At 39.6% G+C, this 24,126-nt stretch overlaps 2 protein-coding genes across 8 annotated transcripts in view; one reads left to right on the top strand and one right to left on the bottom strand.

Annotated features, from left to right (window-relative positions):
* The window catches only part of bcas3 (BCAS3 microtubule associated cell migration factor), a 419,103-nt gene that overhangs the window by 162,396 nt on the left and 232,581 nt on the right, over nt 1-24,126 (top strand). The gene's annotated exons all lie outside the window — the stretch shown is intronic.
* On the bottom strand, nt 2,530-8,258 carry LOC147170342 (uncharacterized). Its single transcript, XM_086080642.1, is given in 5 exon segments — nt 2,530-2,678; nt 2,681-2,925; nt 3,057-3,249; nt 3,328-3,561; nt 8,204-8,258. Coding segments are annotated over 5 exon segments (876 nt in total).

The following is a 24,126-nucleotide window of genomic DNA, read 5'->3' as shown; positions in this document are numbered from 1 at the left end:
TCGGTTAGCATCACAAAGTCATGTCAACTAGGTGGCGAGTTGCCAGTCACGGCAAATTAACCATTTTAACCACTGGATTGTATCTTGACAAAACAATACCGAACCGCTTCATATTATCCAACCACCGTCTCCTTTATCATATCTGACCTCTTGTAACCAAACAACCTCCACAGGACAAATGTAGCTCCCACTTTAGGCACTAAAAATACACCAGTAATATGGTAGAAGGTGCATTATTATAAAGGATAGGAAAGAAGGCTAAATCAAAAATGTTAAACTTACATCTTTCCCGTTTGCAGTCGTGTCGCACCGTTGGGACCGATCCATTATGTTTAAACGTGTTGCAAATCCAGCTCTGAACAGGCTTTCATTAAAAAACAGTCCTTTGAGAAATGATGTCGGTACATGTCCTTCAAAAATAAAATTAATCCACTGTCTTCTCAAAGACTTGGGACGAAAGAAGCAACCACTTTTTCCTGCTCATTGTTTCCCCTCTCCTTCGGAGCATTTGCGAGCAGGGGGAGAAAAAGAAAGGAGCAACCAGCTTTTCGATTTTCAGTGGGCGTGACAAACCTTTACCAGAGGTGGTGCCACTAACCCGAGGGGGCTGGGTCGAGTGCACTTCTGTGTTTTTTTTACGTCACTAAGTTACGGAAGTTTAATCTGCCCATTTGAAGCACACATTTTAGAAAGGAGGAGAAAGCTGAAGAAGTTTCAGACAGACTTTTTTCATACCTGGTTGGATTGTAGACTGGCCGGGGATGCATATTATTGATAGAAAACCCCACTAAATTGCGTTTTCATAATATGGGACCTTTAAAGACTAATTGTTTTATATCTTAGTGTTTTCTTCAAATGCACTGTTCACATTAATTTAAAAGTATTTTCTTACATTTATAAAATACCTAATTTATTGCATTTCCAGAATCTTTTTTTATTTATATTTATTGAATTCAAATTATGATAACATTTTCACCTCATCCATGCTGATGTCAATGTTTGTGTAACACTTAAGTGATTATAACACATGTTATTTTCATTAATAAATCAATTAACCAGTTACTGCCTTTGCAAAATTGTATTTGGAATGTAATGTTTGTGGAGTTTTTATCATGTCCTTGTTATTTAAAAAAAATATATGTTCCAAAAAATGTATCAATATTGGATTGAACTGAAGTGAACACAAGTGACCCTTGTGAATCGAAATTGAATCGATTGAAGAAATTTGAATCGATACCCAGCCCTACTGTTGTCCCACATTATATCTACTTAACTCGCAGCCATTTTCACTGAAGCAACCCCCTTTGCTCCCGCTATTTTACTGGATTTTGACTGATTGCAAGGACCTCAGAATATTGTGTTCTATTGCTATAAAAGCATGGGAACCTACCAAAAGAAAGATTAGAGTCTCTTCTTTCATCAGGAAAAAAGTATATTTATATCTGTTCCGTCTTGCAGCAATTAGCATTAGAATATAGCTAAGTTTCATCATTATTCAAAAATATAGCGCTGTGTGGAAATCAGCTTGTTTGCAACATGGCCCTGGTTGATCTCTTATACTCTGCTGCCACCTGCTGGACGTTTTTGTAATAACTATCATTGCTTTTACTGTTCTCTGCAGTTCAGAGGCTGCCTCAAAGCTTTCTGTATGCTCTAACAAAAAACATAAATGATGTATAAATAAGCCTTTGGGACACTTAAAACATTTAAAATAGGACGTATTTATATTTTTTTCGGGAGCAAATTAGTTAATGATGTCAGTATGAACACAGCCACATCCCCGGTATATGAGAGTGTACACACTTGTGCAAATACGTTACACCATTTGTGTATTTTTACTTACCATCCCAAAATGTTTCTTGTTTTTTTTCCATTGAGTTGTACAAGCTTTAGGTCACATTAAAAGTAGGGTTTATAGTTTTAAAGTTGCTAGCAAGATTCAAACTTAGCCTCACTCCACTACCACCCCCTTGTCAAAGCCTGGTCAAAGCCATGCCTCTCATGAAAATGCACCAGACACACACGCACGTAAAGTTTACTATACAAGCTGGTGTTAGCTATGGCTACTACATTGGTACCATTGTTTATTCATGTTGGAACGTTGTAGACACTATGTTAACTCATTTGCTCCCATAAACGTATCAATACGTTCTAATTTTAAAAGTGTCCCAAAGACGGATTTATACGTTTTTATGGGTTTTTTTTATGCTAGCGCATACAGAAGGCTTTGATGCAACCTCTCAACTGCAGAGAATGGTTGACGAAATGGTCGTTTCAGTGGAGATGTTACGCTCGAAGCAGACCCTCGAGACAAGTGTCAAGCGCTTGCGGCAGAAGTATCACAATCGATCGTCCCTATGTAATAATATTAATAATAATAATACATTTTATTTGTAAAGCACTTTATATTTGGCATCAGACCTCAAAGTGCTACAGTGAGTAAACATAAAACACATAATAAGACCAATGTATCAAAACCAAATTAAAAAAACTATAAATAAGATAAAACTTTCATAAAAATCAAAATGTTTACGTCTTTCTAAAAAGGAATGTTTTAAGCCCTTTCTTAAAAACATCCATCATCTCAGGAGCCCTAAGGTAGTCCGGTAGGGTGTTCCACAGATGAGGAGCTGCGGCTTTGAAGGCCCTATCGCCCATCGTCTTATGCCGTGTCCTGGGCAAGACTGTTGGCCTCACTGGGTCCGGGAAGAGGTGTGTGGTGTGAGTAGTTCGGTGAGATAGGTGGGGGCCGCACCGTGCAGACAGTGATGGGTGTGTAAAATAATCTTGTATTCTATACGGGCGTGAATGGGGAGCCAGTGCAGTGTGAAGGATGGGAGTTTGTGTTTACGTACCCTCATCAGGACTCTGGCAGCACTGTTCTGTACATACTGGAGCTTCTGTAGGCTCCTGCCAGAGATCCTCGTGCAGAGAAGCTCGTCCACGCCTTTGTTTCCTCCAGGCTGGACTACTGTAATGCACCCCTCATCAGGACTCTGGCAGCACTGTTCTGTACATACTGGAGCTTCTGTAGGCTCCTGCCAGAGATCCTGATGAGGAGTGCATTACAGTAGTCCAGCCTGGAGGAAACAAAGGCATGGACAAGCTTCTCTGCAGCAGGAAGGGAAAGGGAAGGGTGCACTTTGGAAATGTTACGGAGGTGGAAAAGGGAGGTTTTGCAGATGGAGGTGACATGGTTGTCAAAGGAGAAGTGGGGGTCAAACTTGACTTTTTTGAGGTTTGTAACGGAGGGAGAAAGAAGAATAGTGTGACCAAAAAATAAAACAGAGGTGAGAGGAGAGGAGCGGAGTTGATGAGGAGTACCGGTGTGAATGGCTTCTGTTTTCGAGCCATTTAGCTGCAGGAAGTTTAGACCCATCCACACCCCCATCTCCTCCAGGCACGAGCTAAGACGGGCGGTAGAGGTAGCGGGGGAGCTGGTGGGATTGATTTTAATGTAAAGTTGTGTGTCGTCAGCATAGCAATGGTAATTAATTCCATGCCTGCTGACGACACGGCCAAGGGGAAGCATATAAATGGTGAAGAGGGAAGGGCTGAGCCCTGGGGGACCCCACAGGTGACGGTGTGGGGGCGGGATTTTGCATCCCTCAGAGCTTTATACTCGGTCCTATTGGTGAGGTAGGAGTGAAACCAGTGAAGGGGAGTGCTGGTGAGACCAATGTTGTGCTGAAGGCGGTGTAGGAGGATGTTGTGGTCGACAGTGTCAAACGCAGCAGAGAGGTCGAGAAGAATGAGGAGGGAAGTTGAACCGGGGTCAGAAGTCATCAGCAGATCGTTAGTGACTCTGATAAGAGCTGTTTCTGTACTGTAGGAGGGGGGAAAACCAGATTGGAATTTTTTATACAGACTATTGCATTTGAGATGGTTGTGTAGCTGGGGAGAAACAGTTTTTTCTAGGAGTTTGGAGATTAACAGAAGATTTAAAATTGGTCTGTAATTTGACAGGGGCTCAGGGTCCAAGGAAGGTTTTTTTAGGAGGGGTTGGCACAGTGCCCGCTTTCAGAGAGAGGTTTGTTATTTCGGCAATGAGGGACCTAATAGAGTGGTGGTGAGTTTTAAGCAAAGAGGACGGGACTCAAACCTGCTGCGTTTGAACAGAGAATTTAGTTAATTGTTGTGTGAGGGATGAATTATACGTGTCAGGGGTATCATTGGTTGGAGGTTAGAATGATGAGCGGATGATGCCAATTTTTGAAGTGAAAAAATCAAGATATAGATTAACCTGGCCTTGGGGAGAGCCTTTTAATATGACCTGCGATGCTCCCGGTAGGCCAATTTACCGCTGGATCCGGTGGAACATCTAATGATGTCACGTTCGAAGCAGACACTCGGCAGGTGTTAAGCGCTCGCGGCAATAGTGTCTTGATACGTTGTTCCGATGTTCATTTACACACTATATACACTGATTTGTAATATAAATCAAATCACCGAAAGGATCTTCTCCAAAGCTGGAGAGGCGACTGAAACCAAATGCTGCAGAAATTATGTTTTTCGTGAAACACCCAAATCCCCACCCCAGTGTCACATGCATTTTATTCAAATACCATCATCAGTTTTCTGTTGCACAAGTATTTTAACTTTTTCATATAAAACTAACACAAGAGTGTCTTATTTTTTAGTTTTGCTTTTGCTGAATGTAAATGATATATTTTTTTTTGTCTAGCAGATGTCACCACACTGAATTGTGTCAAATGCCTCGAAGCATTGACCCATTTCAACACAATTGCTTCAGTGGTACAGAAAGCAGTGGTGAAGCAGTGTCATGACTCACCACACTGATTCGTGGCAAATGCTTCATAACACTGAACCATTTCGACACTTTGCTTCATATTGATTCACTGCTATGGAAATCTTTGGTTTCTCCATCACTAGTTATCAGAGGTGGGCGTTCCGTCAACAATGAGGGAAAATCCGTCAAACCGTCAATGACGAACACCCATTTTTTTTTACGATTGGCAATTGATGGCAAACTTTAAAAAATGATGAACTACTAAGCATTGAAGGAAAGGGCTTTCCGTCCGTCAATGAGGGACACTCACTTAGTTGTGTCTGCAATGTCTCCCAAGCAGAGTTGGGAATGAACACTATGTAGTCAATAAGCTCATGCAATAAACATGAAGCAATAAACCCACCTGCATTGTGTCACATAGAGTACCAGCCATTTCAAACAGACTCTCAAAATCATTGCTTTCACAACATGACAAGTAAGGTACTTGGCTGGGATGTCATTGTTTGTAGTGCAGTCCACAGTCACGGTTGTATTAAGTGAAATGCATTAAATTGACACAATCTTGCTCAAAAGATTCATGGTGCATGCAGGAACAAACTTAAAGTAATAAAGAGCAGGGATTTTGATTAAAATGGTTAAGTGTTAAGAGATTTTTCTGTCATTTTGCTTTTTATGTGAATTGACGATGTTGCCAATCGCTGTGATTGGCTGTGTTAGACATCAAATCCAAATCAGTTGTTACGTTTTGTTTCCCTAAATTTATTTCTCCCTGTTTCATTAAAAAATTATATAAAAATTTCAGTTAATTGTCATGATCTTACTCTTTACTAAATGGAGACAAAGGTTCCACGTCAACGGTGGCCAGATGGCCTGTCGCCACCATGTGACGTGACTGTGTCAAGCCAAGCCAATTTAGTAGTTTTTATTTTTACACTCCAATTAATTACGCTTTCTATTTACAGCAGCTGCAGTCTAGGTTGAGATTTTTGAGCAAGTATTGCGCTATTTTATTTTATTTTGTGGATACGGTTACCAGCAAGAGGGACAGAAGTTTGACTCCTTCTTCCTGTGTAGCGTCACTGAGAGCTTGGAAGCGCTCCCAGCAATGCTTTGCGGCACTAGGGGATTGAAATGGTGTTTGAAATGCATGTTCTGTGTTAATTGTTCCGTTAGTTAGTGGTCCAGGTGTTTTATTGGTGCTTTCTAGTTTGTTGCTATGTGGTGATTTAATTTAGCATTGTGCGTTGCATGGGGAAGAATGACTTGCTTACTGAAAGTAAAAAAAAAAAAAAAAAAGCAGTGATTTTGATTGAAATGGTTCGGTATTAAGATATTTTTCTGTCATTTTGCTTTTTTTTTTATTGACACAATTAAACACAAATTTAAATTCAAGAACATATCTTGCATAGTTACCTGACAAAATCTTTGTTCATCACTCTTATTTTATTTAATGAGGTGTAATGCCGTTGACAGGATTTCATTGGCCAGCGAAGCTCGCCCGGAGGAATGATTAGCTAAATAGCCAATCAGTGATATCCATTTGACACAACACACTGCACTCCAATTGAAGCCATGTCTAAAATGCACAATAACTCTTACTTCTTCACAATTATAATTTATAAACTTAGAATTTTACTTAGATACTGTATGTTCTTGCCTGTATTATTTAATATGTTTGGAATTTTATTTCATAAAATTATGACAGTGATTGGTATCACAAACAATGACTTGAAGGGTGTGTTGTGCAGTGTGCTGTATCTACAGGTAGGTGTCAGTAACACCTATTGCATGCAGTCCAATGCCAGCCTGACATAAACGTGGGCATAGTTCCGTCAGTCCGCCAATGCTGGTGGGTCCTTCAGTCTGTCAGTGACAGATATCATTTTTGCTGAGGGAATGATGAATGAAGGATTGATGATTACAATGCTGTTCAACTTGAGGTATTGACGATGACGGAAGGGTGTCCTGACTGTTGCCGAATGACAGACGCTCAAAATTCATTGACGTGCCCACTTCTGGTAGTTATTACAAAACGGCCACCAGGTGGCAGCAGAGTATAAGAGATCAACCAGGGCCATGTTGCAAACAAGCTCATTTATCCACAGTTCTAAACAGATTTGTGAATAAAGATTAAACTTAGCTATATTTTAATGCTAATTGCTGCAAAATGAAAACAGATATGAATATACTTTTTTTCCTGATGAAAGAAAATACTCTTATATTTCTTTATGTAGGTCCCATGTTTTTATAGCAATAGAACACAATATAAGCGAAGTGTGCATCTCGGACCGTGCAGTGCATTGTCGGCAGGGGGGCATTACCCTGCTACCAAACAGTAGTCAAGAGTAATGGAAAGCCATGGAGACTTAGACGATTTCAACCGGTTGAAAGTTGATGATTTAAAGTGTTTTTGTTGTCGCTGTGGATTGCCTGTTACAACGAGGACTGCATTCAGCAACAGACAGAAACGGAAAGATGAATGGCTGCCCTTGCATACGCTGCGTCGATCAAAAAACTACCTGTCTTATTCACAAAGGAGAAAGAGAGAGATGCTGTGAAAAATGACTACATGTTATTTTTAATCGTTGAAGACAAAGTATTTTCTGACACGTTGAAGACACGTGACGGATGGCTAAACGAAGTTCATGGTTTGAAACTTTGCATGTCAGCCGATATTTAGCTGAATGTGTGCACTTTACCAGGAGTTGGATCGATGACACAACACCGGGACCGATCAAGAGACCGGTAGGATCTTTCTTCACTAAAGGGGTCAATTGGGGCTAGAAGCGAGTTCCTAAATGACCGACACTCCATTAGTTTGGTTACACGTACGTCCGCTAGCAAGCTTTGTGATGCTGCCGTCTGCTCCCTCGGTTTCAAGATATTGACAAAATAAATGTGTTTTTCCATTTTAGCCTCTTTTACGGACGTTTGGATCTTTCTTTTCTGTTTGGAAATTGGGAACAGTGAACGGAGGTTTACAAACGTACTCTTGCATCTTCTCGAGCTTTGCAATAGTGTTTTTTTTACCTACAAACTCCATTAAGACAGTTAAAAATGGCACCAAGTGCACCTGTCGTTTTATCACTTAAGGCTGAAAGCCGTTTAAACAAGGCTTGCCGTTACGCAAACACTTTCAGCGCTTCATTCGCCGCCATTCAAATGACGGCTTTGTTTGGTTGCAAGTTTTTTTTTTTTTTTTTTACTTGAGTTTCACGCATGCGCAAACATAATGCACACTACGCTTATTCTCTGGGACTTGCAAAAACAGTTAAAAACCATAAAATCTAGCAAACAAATAAATACAAAAAATATATATATATTAGTAGACCTTTTTAAAAAGAAAGGTTTGAGGCCTTTTTCTATGGCGCCCTCAGGGTCTCTGGAAGGGCATTCCAGAGCCGCGGGGCGACTATCTGGAAGGCCCTGTCGCCCATAATAGAGAGTCTGTACCTAGGCTGGTGTAGGCAGTAGGTGGGGGAGGAGGAGCAAAGGTGTCGTGTGGCATTGTGGAGAGTAAGTAATTCATTTAGGTAGGCAGGGGCTTTTTGATGAATGCATTTGTGGGTAAGCAGGCAGATTTTATAATGTATTCTGTATTGAATTGGCAATCAGTGGAGGGATTTTAGGACCGGGGTGATGTGGTCATATTTGCGCCTCCTCATCAGGACCCGAGCAGCACAGTTCTGGATGTGCTGTAGTTTTTGTAGGCTCTTGCCTGGGGTCCCGATGAGAAGGGCATTACAATAGTTCAACCTGGAGGAGATAAAGGCATGGATCAACTTTTCCGCATCCGGCTGAGAGAGAGAGGGACACATTTTGGCAATGTTTTTGAGGTGATGGAAGGAAACCTTACAGAGGTGACGCATGTAGGTATCAAATGAGAGATGTAAGTCAAGCCTGACTTCCAGGTTTATAACAGAGGAGGACAGGGGAATATTGAGACCAAAAATGGGGATGTTGCTGAGGGAGAGTGACTTGATTTGATGTGGGGTTCCTATGACAATGGCTTCGCTGTTGCTGATGCTGTCGTCCAAATAAGTCATCATTGTACAATACATTTGTTTTGACAGCTGTCCAGTCTCATCTTTTATTTTATTTGTATTTATTTATTTATTTATTTATTTTACTTTATTTTTTGCAATAAGGAAGTACATTATCCTCCTTCTCAATTAGAAGAAATGTGTGTGCTTGGATGCAATTATTGAACCCTAATTTGGCCACTCTTTCTACCACAACAGTTCTTAGACTATTCTTGTTGTAGCCTGACAAGTTTTAAAATGGACATGAAATTACAGTCAAGAGATGGGGTCAGATAGGGATGATTTTTCAAAAGATCTTTATAATAATATTCTACTGTTTTAACAAGTGTGAACTTTTAGTGAAAATGTTAAATGATTTGTCTTTTTTCTAATTATTTTACATTACAAAAACATGTTGACGAGTGGTGTATAGACTTTAACTCGTTCCCTCCCAGCCATTTTCAGTGAAGCAACCCCCTTCACTCCTGGCTGTTTTACTGGATTTTGACTGATTTTGCAAGGCCCACAGAATATTGTGTTCTATTGCTATAAAAACATGGAACCTACCAAAAAAAGATCAGTCTCTTCTTTCATCAGGAAAAAATATATATTTCCATTTGTTTCCGTTTTGCAGCGATTAGCATTAGATTATAGCTAAGTTTCATCGTTATTCACACATCTATTTAGAACTGTGAGTGAATGAGCTTTGTTACAACATGGCCCTGGTTGGTCTCTTATACTCTGCTGCCACCTGGTGGCCGTTTTGTAATAACTACCAGAAGTGGGCACGTCAATGAATTTTGAGCGTCTGTCATTCGGCAACAGTCAGGACACCCTTCCGTCATCGTCAATATCTCAAGTTGAACAGCATTGTAATCGTCAATCCTTCATTCGTCATAATCTCAGCAAAAATGATATCCGTCACTGACAGACTGACGGAACTATGCCCACTTTTATGTCAGGCTGGCATTGGACTGCATGCACTAGGTGTTACTGACACCTACCTGTAGATACAGCACAACACACCCTTCAAGTCATTGTTTGTGATACCAATCACTGTCATGATTTCATGAAATAAAATTCCAAACATATTAAATAATACAGGCAAGAACATACAGTATCTAAGTAAAATTCTAAGTTTATAAATTATAATTGTGAAGAAGTAAGTTATTGTGCATTTTAGACAGGGTTTCAATTGGAGTGCAGTGTGTTGCAGTTTGTCACATTCACACTGTGGTGGCAGTAAGCTACAAAAGTAGCCACAGCTGCCCTTGAGCAGGCTGACGGAAGCATGGCTGCCAGTGTGCGCCTACGGCCCATCCGACCACCACCAAACATTCACATCTTCCATACACCAGTGTGAGTAGCACTGGAGGCAATGTGTGTGAAGTGCCTTGCCCAAGGACACAACACATGACTTGGAAAGAGCGGGGATCAAACAGCCGACCTTCTGTTTACTGAACGACCGTCTCTACATCCTGAGCCACGCCTGCCACAGGGGTAATGTGATCATCAATCGTGTTCTGTTTCTACTCTTTAGTTTCCCCTTTTCCACCATAGTGTCATATAAGTGAGTCAGTCCTCCCTGTCTGACCATCTTCCTGACCTTCCTCTCATAGAAAGGAGGACAGATTCATGCCAAGTAATGGAGGTGATGCTTATCAATGTGTGGATAGGGAGGCTTCAGTGTTGTGTCCTGCCACTGCCATGGCGCCATTTATTATCTCTTACACATCTTTTATCTCCCACACAGCTGTGTGTGACAAAATTTGCCTCATAAACCAAAAGGAATTATAAGCAACACTGAATAAAACATTAAAACAAAGTGTTGACTGGAATTGGGTCATGGCAAAAATAGTAGTGTACAGGTCGTCCTCTAGTTACGAAGATCTGAGTTACGAAAATTCGCAGATAAGAACAAAGGCTGACTGATGTCCATAAAAGCCCTATTTTGCCTGCAAGTTAATGTTTAAGTGCGCGCCACATCATACATTACGGTACAGACCTGTAGTTCCCCTCTCTGCCACAACCCCGCCGAGCAGCATCTTGCCATTTGTACTTTTAAATTACCTCTATGCCCGCTGATGAATGGTACAGCCTGGAACCACGGCCAGTGGCCGGCCACGGCGCATGCACTCTTCATGCACGCGATATTGGCGCCACACTGTGAGTAAATTTCAGAGGCTCTCCTGGAGGATATTCATGAAAAGCAGCCCTCAGTCATCTTCTTTATTAGCGTAGTAGCAAAACGTACAATATCTCTTCAGCTTCGAAATTAATTGAATCTGACTTGTCGCCATCTTTACTCGTTATATGCACCAATCACAATTAATGTGCACTTCAGGGGCAGTCGGAAAACATAGTTCCCTGAGACCGTTTCACCCAATACGTAATGCGTTCTACTTCAGCCTCTCATGAACTCAACTCCTCCACCATCTATGTACAGTAAGCATATTTATTTAGTTTTTATTTTATTGTACTGTGTAAAAATGTAATGTACTGTGAGGAAAAGTGGTTCAGATAATGAATTGATGGATGATGTAATTTAATGTGTTTTTTAAATTTAATTTATGTACTGTATACAAAGTATATATAAGGTATATAATTTAATTTAATAAAAAAATGTAAACATATTTTGATGATTTTATTTAAAATATATAATTTGTTAAAATTTTATTTTGAAACAAAATTTAATGTGATTCAAATTTACAAACAACCTCTCGGAACCCATTGTGTTCGTAAGTTGAGGACTACCTTTATTGTTTATTGTTTATTTATTATTTCCTTAACCCTATATATATATATATACAGTGCCCTCAAAAGTTTGAGAACCTCTTGAGCAATTTGGACAATCCAATTGTTTCAACCTAATTTTGTTGTTCAATCTGAACCATTACATTGTATATGAAATAACAGGTGGAGGTTTATTAATTCAATGCACTGTTCTTTTTTTTTAATCAATTGTGTAGTCAAAACTAATTAAAAAGAGTTTTTGGTCAATTCATGTAGGTGCAAAAGTAAGTGAACCCTGAGCAGCATTGCTTAAAACAAGCTGTCAAGTAGGATCAGGCTACGAATTGGTAGCTAAACTAACCATTGAAATGAACCAATTAAATGAGAAAGAAATTGTGCATCACTGACCAAAACACAGCACAGCACGGTGGATGACTGGTTAGCACGTCCGCCTCCCAGTGCAGAGAACGTGAGTTAGAGTCCGGGCTTCGGCATTCCTGCGTGGAGTTTGCATGTTCTCCCTGTGCTTGCGTGGGTTTTCTCTGGGTGCTCCGGTTTCCTCCCACATTCCAAAGACATGCATGGCAGGCTAATTGAACACTCCAAATTGTCCATAGGTGTGATTGTGAGTGTGGATGATTGTTCGTCTCTGTGTGCCCTGCGATTGGCTGGCAACCAGTTCAGTGTGTACCCCTAGGATAGGCTCCAGCGCCCCCCGCGACCCTTGTGAGCAGTGGTCCTCAACCCTGGTCCTCGGGGACCGGTATCCAGCCTGTTTTCCATGTCTCCTACAGCCAACACAGGTGGGAATCGTTATCAGGCTTCTCCAGAGCTTGCTAATTAGCTGATGATATGAATCACCTGTGTTGGCTGCGGGAGACATGGAAAACAGGCTGGATACCGGTCCCCGAGGACCAGGGTTGAGGACCACTGCTTGTGAGGACAAGCGGTTAAGAAAATGGATGGATGGATGGATGACTGAAACACAGACAAAACCACGTCACTTTAGTCTTACCCAGGTGAACCCATACAGGTCAGTCATGCTGAGAGGAAGAGAAATCTCAGGGGAACTCAGGAGGTGGGTAGTGACAGCACATCTGTCTGGGCAAAGCTATAAAGTAATCTAAAAAAATTAGCTTCATCATTCCACTGTGAAACAGATCATTTGCAACGAGAGAACACTGAAAATTACTACAATCCTGCCTAGAAATGGACGACCTTCTAAAACCACAAGACAAATGATAATTCAGGTGAAAGCCAACCTGTGCATCACATCAAGGGATTTGCAGACCTCTTTTGCTGCATCGGAGACGCATGTTCATGCTTCAACAATCAAAAGAAAAGTCAATCGACAAGGCTTTCGTGGAAGGCTTGCTAGGTAGAAGCCTCTGCTCACAAAAAAGATCAAAGCTGCCCCTCTTAATTTTGCCAGAGAGTACCTGGACAAACCTGAAGCTTTTTGGAAGTCCCTTCTGTGAAAATTGAAGTGTTTGGTCACAACTAAAACAGTCATTGTTGGTAAAAAGTCAACACTGCATACCAGCAAAATAACATTCTCCCTACAGTGAAGCAGGGTGATGAGAATGTTAACTTCTTAATCAAGGGAATCATGAATTCAGAGGAATATTGTGAAATCCTGGAACATAAACTGAAGCCGTCCTTTGTGAAGTTACAGCCTGGTAGACGATGGAACATGACAATAATCCTAAGCATTCCAGCAATACAACCAAGGAATGGCTGAAGAACAACAAGATTCATGTTCTGGATGTGCCCCAGTCAAAATCCTGACTTAAATTATTTCAAAATACTGTAGCGGCCCCTGAAGCGAATAGTTTATGCTAGACGCCCATCCAACCTCTCTCAACTGGCTGCATTTTGCAAGGAAGAGTGTCAAAAAGTCCCCTAAAGTAGATGTGAAAGACTGATAAATCACTAAAGAAAGTGTTTGGATGAAGTTATCATTGCAAAAGGAGGTGCAATGTCCGATTAAGTGAGAGGTTCACATACTTTTGCACCCATGAAATCTGAGTTTTTCTTAAATCAACAACTTTTGCTTAATAATGAATAACAATATTATTATTATTTTTGTTCAAGTCCATTATTTTGAATGTCAGCATTAAAGATTGGGGTATGACTAAACATTTAATATGGTTATTTTAATATTGTATACAAAAAATCTGACCATACCTGCGATTCACAAACTTTTGAGCAGCACTGTGTGTGTATATGTGTATATATATATATATATATATATCTATGTGTATATATATATATATATATATATATATATATATGTATATATATATATTTGTTCATGTCAAACAAGTGGGGTCTTTTTTTTCATTGTAAACTATGCAATTAATGAACTGATCAGAAAAAGAGGATGAGCGTGTGCAGTAGCTAGAATTTTTTGAAGACGTCCTCATAACATTAAATGTCGAGAAAAAAATAACACATAACAGGTGCTCTTTTAATTTTGGCTGGCAAAAAAATTTGCCTTTTTTAATTCAGCGATTAATCGTGATAAATCACAATTATAAAATGTGATTAATCTGATTAAAATGTTTAATCGTTTGACAGATCTAATACACACACACACACGCATACACTATTATTATTATTATTTATATTTGCTCTGGCCATATTGTATCTTAATATTTATTTTCTGTGGGTTGTACTAGATCCAACAAGACCATAAAGCTGCAATTCTGCCCTTAGTGACTCACTTACAGTCAGTCAGTCTCCCCAGTGTCTATTACCATCTTATCTCAGCCCATACACTCTGCTTATCTCTGCCTTCCCTGAGGTGATGGGAAGGTGATGGGACACACACACCACCATATTTCAGCCATTCCCCCCTTCTCCTTTAATACATGTTTTCTTGTTCTAATAAGATCTTAGCCCAGTAATCCATACCAACCAATTAACTCTCAGCCTCATAAAGGCCCCTTGTATTTTTGTGCCAACGCAAGGCAGTCATTCATAATTGCACAGGATAGAAAGATGGCCAGCTATCCGATAACTTCCTTCAAGTCAAAGACCTTCAATTCCCGAGACCCCCTGTCTGCAGTCCCCCTCTCTCGGTCTTATTTTTATCAATGAGCACCTTTGTCACATTGTTGCCTCTATCCTCCAGTGATCCTGTCACCTCAGGGTGTGCTTGATGACCCGTTGGTTGAACAGCAGATGCTTGTGGTCAAAACATCCCTTTTTGTTCATGACAGTGTTGTGCTAGTTACTGAAAAATAGTTACTATTTACAGTTACTTCACTCAAAAGTAACTCAATTATTCTGTTTATTGCATACACCTAATAGTAATGCATAACTGTTAAAAGTGACTTTTTATTGACTTAAAAAAAAGAGAGCATTCCTTTATGCTCAAATTTATGCTCTTACAGCATAATTTCAGTGCTGTATTAAAAATAATAGACTGTTGATCAACTCTACAGTTTTGTATTCATTTGCATTCCCATCACTAAACTCTGTTAAGTATTATAGTCTACAAACACAAACACAACTCAAACAGAAAGTAATTTTAAACTTAAAATGTATTCAGGTATTATAGTCTACAAACACAAACACAACTCAAACAGAAAGTAATTTTAAACTTAAAATGTATTCAGGGCAAGACCAGCAAAAACTGAAAATATCACAACAGTTTTTTGTGTTGGTAGCTGTAAGTGCAGGCTATTTTTAATACACAAGACTGAAATGGGTCCGTGTGAACGTGCCCGCAGCCATTTATTCAAAGTTGTGCGTCTGTTGGACTTGCGTTTCAGCCAGTGTTGGGAATAACGGCGTGTTAAACTAACTTAGATAAAACTAACTTAGATAAAACTAACTTAGATAAAACTAACTTAGATAAAACTAACTTAGATAAAACTAACTTAGATAAACCTTTTTTTTTTAAGTAGTGAAAATCTGATGACCTGTGTGTGTGAATATCTTGAAATGGTGTGATGTCTGTCTCGTGCCCACCCACAAACGCACATTTGACAACTCACAAGCAGAATTGAACTATTACAAATGGTAAGTCATGATAAATGTATACAAAACATTAACAAACACATGAAAATTGTGAACATTTGTGGATCTGAAAAACACGTGAAAATCATGGACATACTTGTGGATCTCAGAAAACTGAAAATCACAACTTTATTTGTGTGCATGCACTGTTTTGATGTAAATATATTGTGAGGTTGTCGTTTATGCACTTCAAAATGGCAGCGTCCTCCCAGAGCTTGTCTGTGACGGGAGAACTTGTTTAAATTGTTTATAACTTTTCCTTATCAAGCTTTTACTTTAATAAGTGTTAAAACAATTGCAACTACTGTGTTACATGGATGAATAAGCTCCATTTCGATAAATCAAGTGATGTTTACATTGATCTGCATGTGTCACACTGCTGTAAAACGTCTGTTCTGATTGATGCAGTGGAAAATGCAAATGTCACATAGATCACTTTGTATGTAAACAAGTGACCAGAGACGTCTGCAAGTAAACCCAGCTAAGCGCAGGGCAAGTACTGTAAGTTAATGAACAGGGAAGTCATTAAACTGAACAACACATTTATGCACAAGAAAGAAGTAAAACACACACAACTATTACACAACAGGAGAACACAAACAAGAAGCAACATTAACGCTAATGCTACAACCAAAGCCGTTTGAAGGCTATAACTATTTACAAATGCAGCTAAGCATGCTAAGAAAGTCCTTATTTTTGTTAATTTCAAATGCAGGTAACGTTACCACTCCCTCCTGGAAATGTTAAGCAATAGGCATGCTAAAATATTTATGAAAACCTAATGGTAAGCAGTTGCATAAATGTTAACTAAAGGAATCTTGGTTAATACACGTTGTTGAAGAAAATAATCTTTTCTGCACATGTTCGTTTTCTTTCGGGTAGTGAGAATGTTGGTTATCCGCATACAGGCTGGAGATCGGTGAACAGTTCCTTCGAAGGTTTTATTTTTACAGAATATTCCGGACACAAGCGAGTTTACAGAACATTGCTGCAGCTTCTCGCAAGTGTGAAGTTACAGCGAACTCACAACATTCTTATACTATCCTGAAGGGGTGGTACCACAACGCCCCCTCCAAACAGCCCACCTGGAGTTCACCGGACATGAGATAAGACTTTAAAAACATCATCATTGTTGTGGAAATAGATGAGGTCCCAGTCATGACGATAAGACTTTAAAAACATCATAGATTACATTGTTGTGGAAATAGATGAGGTCCCAGTCATGACGATAAGACTTTAAAAACATCATTGATTACAGACACTTCAACCACAGACAATGGCCCATTGTTGTGGAAATTGATGAGATCCCAGTCATGACGATAAGACTTTAAAAACATAATTGATTACAGACACTTCAACCACAGACAATGGCCCATTGTTGTGGAAATTGATGAGATCCCAGTCATGATTCAAACACTCACCTAGCTCTACTGAGGAAATTAAAACAGTTGTGACAAAATCTGAGCAGAAGACCTTCAACAACGTCCTGCCATATTTAAACACACACACACACACACACGCACGCACGCACGCACGCACGCACACACACACACACACACACACACACTGCAGTCTCTGAGTAACACAATGCATGACAGCATTAGTATTATCAACAGCAAGTACACTAATGCATTTGCTGTGCAGCCTTGTGTGTGGGCGCAAGTATGCATGATGCCAGGGGCAATGAAGCTTGTGCAGCTGCTCTGTGTACTGTAGTGAGTGAACAGACACCAACGTGTCAGGCATCTGCCACGTGTTCACCTTTTTGCCAACCCAGTGAAGGTTTTGGAGTGTTAGCTTTTTCTACAGATTTGTTTGTATACAGCTGTATTTATTTATTCGGGTGGGTTTGCAGTGCAATCCACCACAACTTCACTTCAATTCCCCATAGCTAGATTGAGTAAACCCTGTTTGTTGATCCAAAAAGTGTGGCGTAATTAATGTAATTTTTTAAAATATTTTTTACATTAATTACAGGATTTTTAATTAATTAATATAATTAATAAATTTTAATCTGATATCTGCTAAAGGTCCTCAAATAAAAAATTAGAATTCTACGACTTACATGACTAATCAATTGAATACACCTGACAGTCTGTGGAAACTAAACTAAAGACTAAACTGTGGCTATGTAAAGTTACAACAAAAAGACTCTCACGAGACAAAGGACAAGACAATGGACCAAGACCGTAGATGGGCTTCAGCGATCGTGACAAAACACTTTGGCACAAGACAGGGGAGACGCAGGCTATTTAACACATGAGTGTAATGGGAAACCGGTGGACACAATCAGGAATCAGGGTTTTTTGTTTTTGTTTTTTGCACTCACTCACACAAACACGCACACATCAAACTTCCAGGCGGGGAAGAGAAACCATGCATCGTAGGCAAGTGACGGTACCACTCCGCTACCTAGAGCCCCATCAGGAATCAGGGTTGGCACTGACAGCACATGAGGAAGGGCAAGTGACCTGAAACTAAAAGGAGAGTCAGGATTTTCAAAATAAAACAGGAAGTAACAAGACAAAAAAAAACCTGCACGAGACAACCTCACTGCGGTGTGACATCACCAAGAAGAGAAGATTTTGAATCCACATTTTTACTGTAGTGTGCTTCATAAATGAAATTCAAAAGAAAAAGTTTAATCACATCAACAAACCAATTAGGCCAGGCATTATTTAAAAAGATAATCTAAACTTCAGTTTTGTTCAATTTTTTGGGGGGCAATAACAAGTGCTGCTTTGAACACACCCTTTTTCTTTTATTAGTTTTTATTTAGTTCCTTAGAGAGAGGCATCTTTTGTTGAATTACAGATATAATTATTTAACTAGAAAAATTTCCGCGGACATTTTGAATGGGCCTGCTGACTCTTGCAAGGTGGAAAGACGCAATACTTGTAGCAATAGTAGTAGTAGTATAGTAGTAGCAAGTACTTGTAGTAGTAGTACTAAGTAGTAGTAGTATTAAGTAGTAGTAGTAGTAGTATTAGTAGTAGTACTAGTATTAGTAGTACTTGTAGTTGTAGTAATTTTATTAGTAGTCAAATGGCCAAGATGGCCGCCGACCCGGGTGGGCGAGGGGGAGAGAGTCCTTGGCGTACCTAATCAATTGGCCAAGATGGCCGCCGCCCTGGGCGAGCAGAGTGGCGAGAATCCTTGGTGTACCTAATTAATTGGCCAAGATGGCCGCCGCCCTGGGTGGGCGGAGAGGAGAGAATCCTTGGTGTACCTAATTAATTGGCCAAGATGGCCGCCGCCCTAGGTGGGCGGAGTGGCGAGAATCCAGGGTGTACCTAATTAATTGACCAGAATCCTGGGCGTACCTAATCATATGTCCAAGATAGTAGTAGTAGTAATAGTATTTGCAATAGTAGTAGTCGTACATAGGCCAATCCTTGAGTACACCAAGAAAAAAAGGGGGTGAGTTGAGCTCAACAGCAAGAGAGATGATTGGCTGAGGCAGTTGCTATGCAGACGTGAGAGACCAGGCAGTATAGCTAAAAAAGCACTATTTAAATAGCAGTCCATTCCATTGCCTTTAAAAAAAAAAAAATTAATGTTTTGCGTTTTTTTTAATGTATTTTTTTTATGTAAATGAGCTGAACAGTTTAAAATTTAAACGATATAAATCGGTCAAGAAATGTGGAAGTTAACCATAATCAACATAAACTAAACATATCTTACTGTCCCTTTAAGAAACATGCACATTCACGCACACACATTGGAGTTGAACATGGAGACATCACGCACACACATTCAACACAAATGCATGAGATACGCACACCTCGAACAAAAGCCTCTCACGACTTAACGGTTGAAGATGCAGATTCCAGAAATGGCTCGTTAGAACGGCAAGGGTTTGGGGAACGCGAGCATGTTCTCATTTTTTTTAATCGAATGAAAAATGACCAAATTAGAGCAGGTTGAAAACTTATGATTTATAAAAAATGAAGAGAGAAAGGCGCCAAAATTAACATGGAAAAGATAGGCGAAAAAGTCAGACTTCTCCTCGCTTAAAGTGAAAATAAAGGTACTAAATGACACCTTAGCCAAATAAAAGTGGGTTTGTCTGAAAGCAGACTACAAAATGTGCGAATTTGATGTCTAGTGAGTAAAGATTGTGGCCATGGTGACGAGTTGAAGTGAAACTTTTGGAAATAGATTTTTTGGTTCCCGTCACTTTAAGGCTAATTGCTCCACTCAAGCCAACGCATTACACACCAATGTTAAAAGGCTATTTCGCTCACTGTCTTTAAATCCGCACAGGGGGGAGAGCTTTCATTCCTTAAATATTTTTTTGACACTGAGCTAAAAATGGGAAAAATTGCAACAAAATAAGCTAAAATTCATATCGGTCGGTTAACGTATGCGCGCGCAGCGTGTCTTGGAAAAAGGTGCTTGATGTGTGATTTTGTCTTTCCTTTTATTTTTGGGAGTTTTTTGGGAATAGCGTCGCCATGGTAACTCGGAATTCTTAGAAAAATAATGCCGCAGTGAGTCAGATCGATTTGTGCCGGTGCGATCTATGGTACAGGCCACATTTTTGCGGAAAATAATAAACCCTTTTTCTAGGCTTCGCAGCAGGCCCATAATAAAAAAAAAAATGCAGGTTTCCTCCTGTAAACATTATTAAGCATGTAATTTATACATGCATAAAAGACAAATTGTAAAATGTCTGAAGTTCTCTTGTTTTTGTTTAACAAATTTAAAACATCATAAATCTACTGTCTCAAAAGTTCTCCAATTTCGATAATGTAAATGTGTAGAATCGTATGCTGAGAAACATTTCTTGGGAGTAGTAATATGGCAGCCTCGCGTCTTCAAATGTCTTGGCATATCGGCTATCCAGTAATATATACAGATCAGTGGTTCACACTGACTGCGTAATGGATCCATAACAGCATCCGTACGGATGCCACATGGAAAAGAAAGAAAATAATTGAGTTTGCGTGTCAATTCCTACCAGCTGCGGTGCGGTGCGTATGCATATGCGGAGCTGTGGAAGAAATGACACAAGCCAGACAGGAAGGTAGATCCGTTATATTTCAAAATAAAACCGTTTGCGAACTCGTTTTTAGCTAACTACATAGCTTGACATGAGTTGGACATTTAAAAGACAAAAAGTGAGCTCAAAATAAATTAAGCATGACAAAATAACACTATTTGAACACAAAACGTACTTACCCATGGTAGAAGAGCCATGGTAGAAGTCCCAGTAATGACCAAAAAGCATATAATCAAAAAAGTATTTCAATGAGCGTCACAGGCCCACTTGGCATGAAGATCAATACAACTTGTTTGGTTAAACAGCATGAGAGTCCAAAAATAAATGCACAATGCCACAATCCAAACAAATTCAAGAAAAAAAAAAAGAGAAACAAAGGGATTGAAATATATCAGTCTTAGAAATGACTTTGGGACTACGAGTGAGCCATAGTCAGGGTCAATATCCACAGATGGAGAAAACACGGAACAATGGTGAACCTTCTCAGGAGTGGCCGCCAGCCGGCCAACTAAAATTGCTTCAAGTGTTACGTCCATTCATCGGGGAGGTTACAAAATAACCCACAACGACATCCAAAGATCCGATTTACCAATTTATGTTTAATTAATCAAAGGAAGCAGCAAAGTTGTAAACTGTTGTAACTTATAAATATAAATTGTTACAACATAATAATATGAGTTCTTGCCATGCAGGTGACTGTTCCATCTGCAATTTGTGGCAGATAGACTGATGTGGTGTGTTTTTCCGCCAGGTCGCCACCTTTGTTCAGATTAAGGTTGCTCAATAGCATTTTTGAGTTGGAGGGTGATAGAGTATTTATAAAAGCATTGATTTACTCAATTAAAGGCCATATAATACTCATATATATATATATATAACAAATTAAAATTTCAGGCACATAATGTGTGGCACATTAATATGTTTTTTTTTTTGTTACAAGATCCGGCTTCTACTTTTAAACTTACCACATTGTCATGTTCACATAATTTTAACTTTGCTGAACATATACACGTGTTAACAATTGAAATCATGTAGTGATGTTCCTAAAATGAAGTATGCACGTAAATTACAATAACTTTTTGTTTTGTTTTTTGTGTGACCTCAGTTAAAGGTATTATATCTTAGTAACCCGTGGGCAGTATTTTATTTTGAAATGGCTTGATCAGAACCAAAAAAGCCCAAAACAGGTCACAATACCGCCTAGGCCTTCCACAGTTAACTATAGGCATATAATATTATTATTAAATCGTACCTTTAACACCATGGCAATGTAATTTATTGAATGAAATATTAGGTATTCTGCCTCCTATTTTTTTAACGCGGAAGTAAAACACCCAGTTCAGTAAATCCCCGCTCCTCCACATGTGGTTGCCTCCCCCCCCCCTCCCCCCTACCTCTTGAAAAATAAAGTGGGTCTGGACAAGGCGTCCATTGACAGCGATTAGGCACCGGCTGAAAACAGGCCGGCCAATCAAATTTGTCTATTTGCGTGGCATTGTCTTTGTGAGCAACGTCACTCTTCATTCTTCAAGTTTTCCCCGCAACAACGACATAAGTCATTCACTACTGTCTCTCTTCGGCTAGTAGCCATGTTGGATTTTTACTCCGTCTCCGCAAAAAAAACAACCAAAGACTTCAATGAGTCCCACTTTTCTGACGCTGACTGCTTTCACGTCCGCTCTTTACTCATTGTTTCATTCCACTGTCTGTTAGCTCAGGTTTGCCCCCTCAGAAATGCGAATGATAGGGCAAATGTTTGATTTCAGTTATTACTGCCGAAGGTGTCACACCCAGTTATTTAAGTAAGTAAAGGGGTAATTACTTTTTCACATCTAGGTTTGGATAAATTTTCCCAGTTTTACCAACTGCATTTTGTATTTGAGTTGTCTTAGTGAGATATTAAAGCAGGTTTGATCATGTGAACAATTTAATTGAATAAATAATTTGAGGATTATTTTTTTTACTTTATTGTATTCACGGAAAGCAAAACTAGGATTTTAATTTTGTTTTGCTTTGTGCTGGCCATGAATTCCCAAGTATACATTGTATATTTTCAAATTAAATGTCAATTTTGAAGGGATGTTGCTTTTATCTATCTATCTATTTATGAAGTGTATTTATTTATTTATGTATTTGGTGTGAATGGTTTTCTTTTTTGGATGTCATAGGCTACGTTCACACTGCAGGCAAATGCGACCCAGATCAGATTTTTTTTTCCCCAAATGTGACCTGTATCTTGACTTTTTTATGTCAGTCTGAACGGCTCAATTCCGATTTTTTCATATCCGACCTGGGTCACTTTAATATGTGGTCCTAGATCGGATACGTATCCGAATTTTTGCAATGTGACCGCAGTCTGAACGGCAGGGTCGCATATATCCGACCTCAACGTCATCAAAAGTCCAATATGTACTCCACGCAGGTGGGGGCATTAAGCTTGATTTATGCTTGACGCATCCGCAGAGTCCGCAGAGCTCGGGAGACGTACTTGAATTGGCAAAGTTGTTTCGAGTAACAGTTGTGACTTTTTATTTGGCTTTAATTTAATCCCACTTGAAACATGCAGACGTCATTGTCAGGGAGAAAAAAAAGAGTTCTCCATGAGATGAGGCTCTTGAAGAGGCTCGCCTTATTTTCACAAAATATTATTTCTACCTCCTCCCGCATCACTCCTCTGGAGATATGAGATTGTAAAAATATGAGCCCCAACGACGGATTTATAAAAGTCAATGGCCCTGACACGCTGGACCATACGTAATTACTTACGCGAAACACAGCGTTGTGAGTGACGTATTTTCTTCTGCGCATGCGGGTCACTTTGGGGACGCATTACGTCCACACAGAAGACAGACTGAGGTCGCAATTAATAGGTAATGTGAACGCTTAATAAAATAATCGGATTTCACCCAAAAATCAGAATTGAGCATTAAGACCTGCAGTGTGAACGTAACCATAGTTCTGCTCTGTTACTGTAATTGGGTTTAAAAGAAAAAAACAACAGATTGAGGACATTTTTGTGAAGTGAGGACATTTTGGCTGGGCCTCACAACTCAAGACCTCTTTTTGAGGTTCAAGACTTGGTTTTAGAGTTTAGGTTTGAATTGGGTTATGGTTGAGGTTAGGGTAAGGAATAGGGGTAGGCAATCATTTTTGATGGTTGGGGTTAGGTGAAGGGGCTAGGAAATGCATTATGTCTATGGATGTCCTCACAATTATTAAGTACAAGTGTGTGTGTGCGTGCGCGCGCGTGTGTGTGTGTGTGTGTGTGTGTTTGCCTTTGTGTATTATGAGGACATGTCACCTGAATACACGCAACACTGCGAGGACATTTTGAATTATGAGGACACAGCCCATGTCCTCATAATTCATTCAATGCAGAAGTGCTCCTAGGGGTGTAGAAGGCTTAAATCCAAAGTTTTAGCCAATGTCCTTGTAAACCATAAATACGTGAATGTGTGTATTTTTGTGTATTTGATGACGCCCCCTGTGGAAGGTCCTTGTAATGCACCACTTCATGAATAATTCACACCAGTGTATATTTCACAGCATTTGATTGGCTGACCGTCACCTGTCCCCACAATTACGCACAT

This window comes from Leptonotus elevatus, chromosome 7 (assembly GCF_054856555.1).
Source record: "Leptonotus elevatus isolate MCC_2025b chromosome 7, RoL_Lele_1.0, whole genome shotgun sequence".
NCBI classification, from domain to species: domain Eukaryota; kingdom Metazoa; phylum Chordata; class Actinopteri; order Syngnathiformes; family Syngnathidae; genus Leptonotus; species Leptonotus elevatus.
This window is presented reverse-complemented; position numbering and strand designations above follow the sequence as displayed.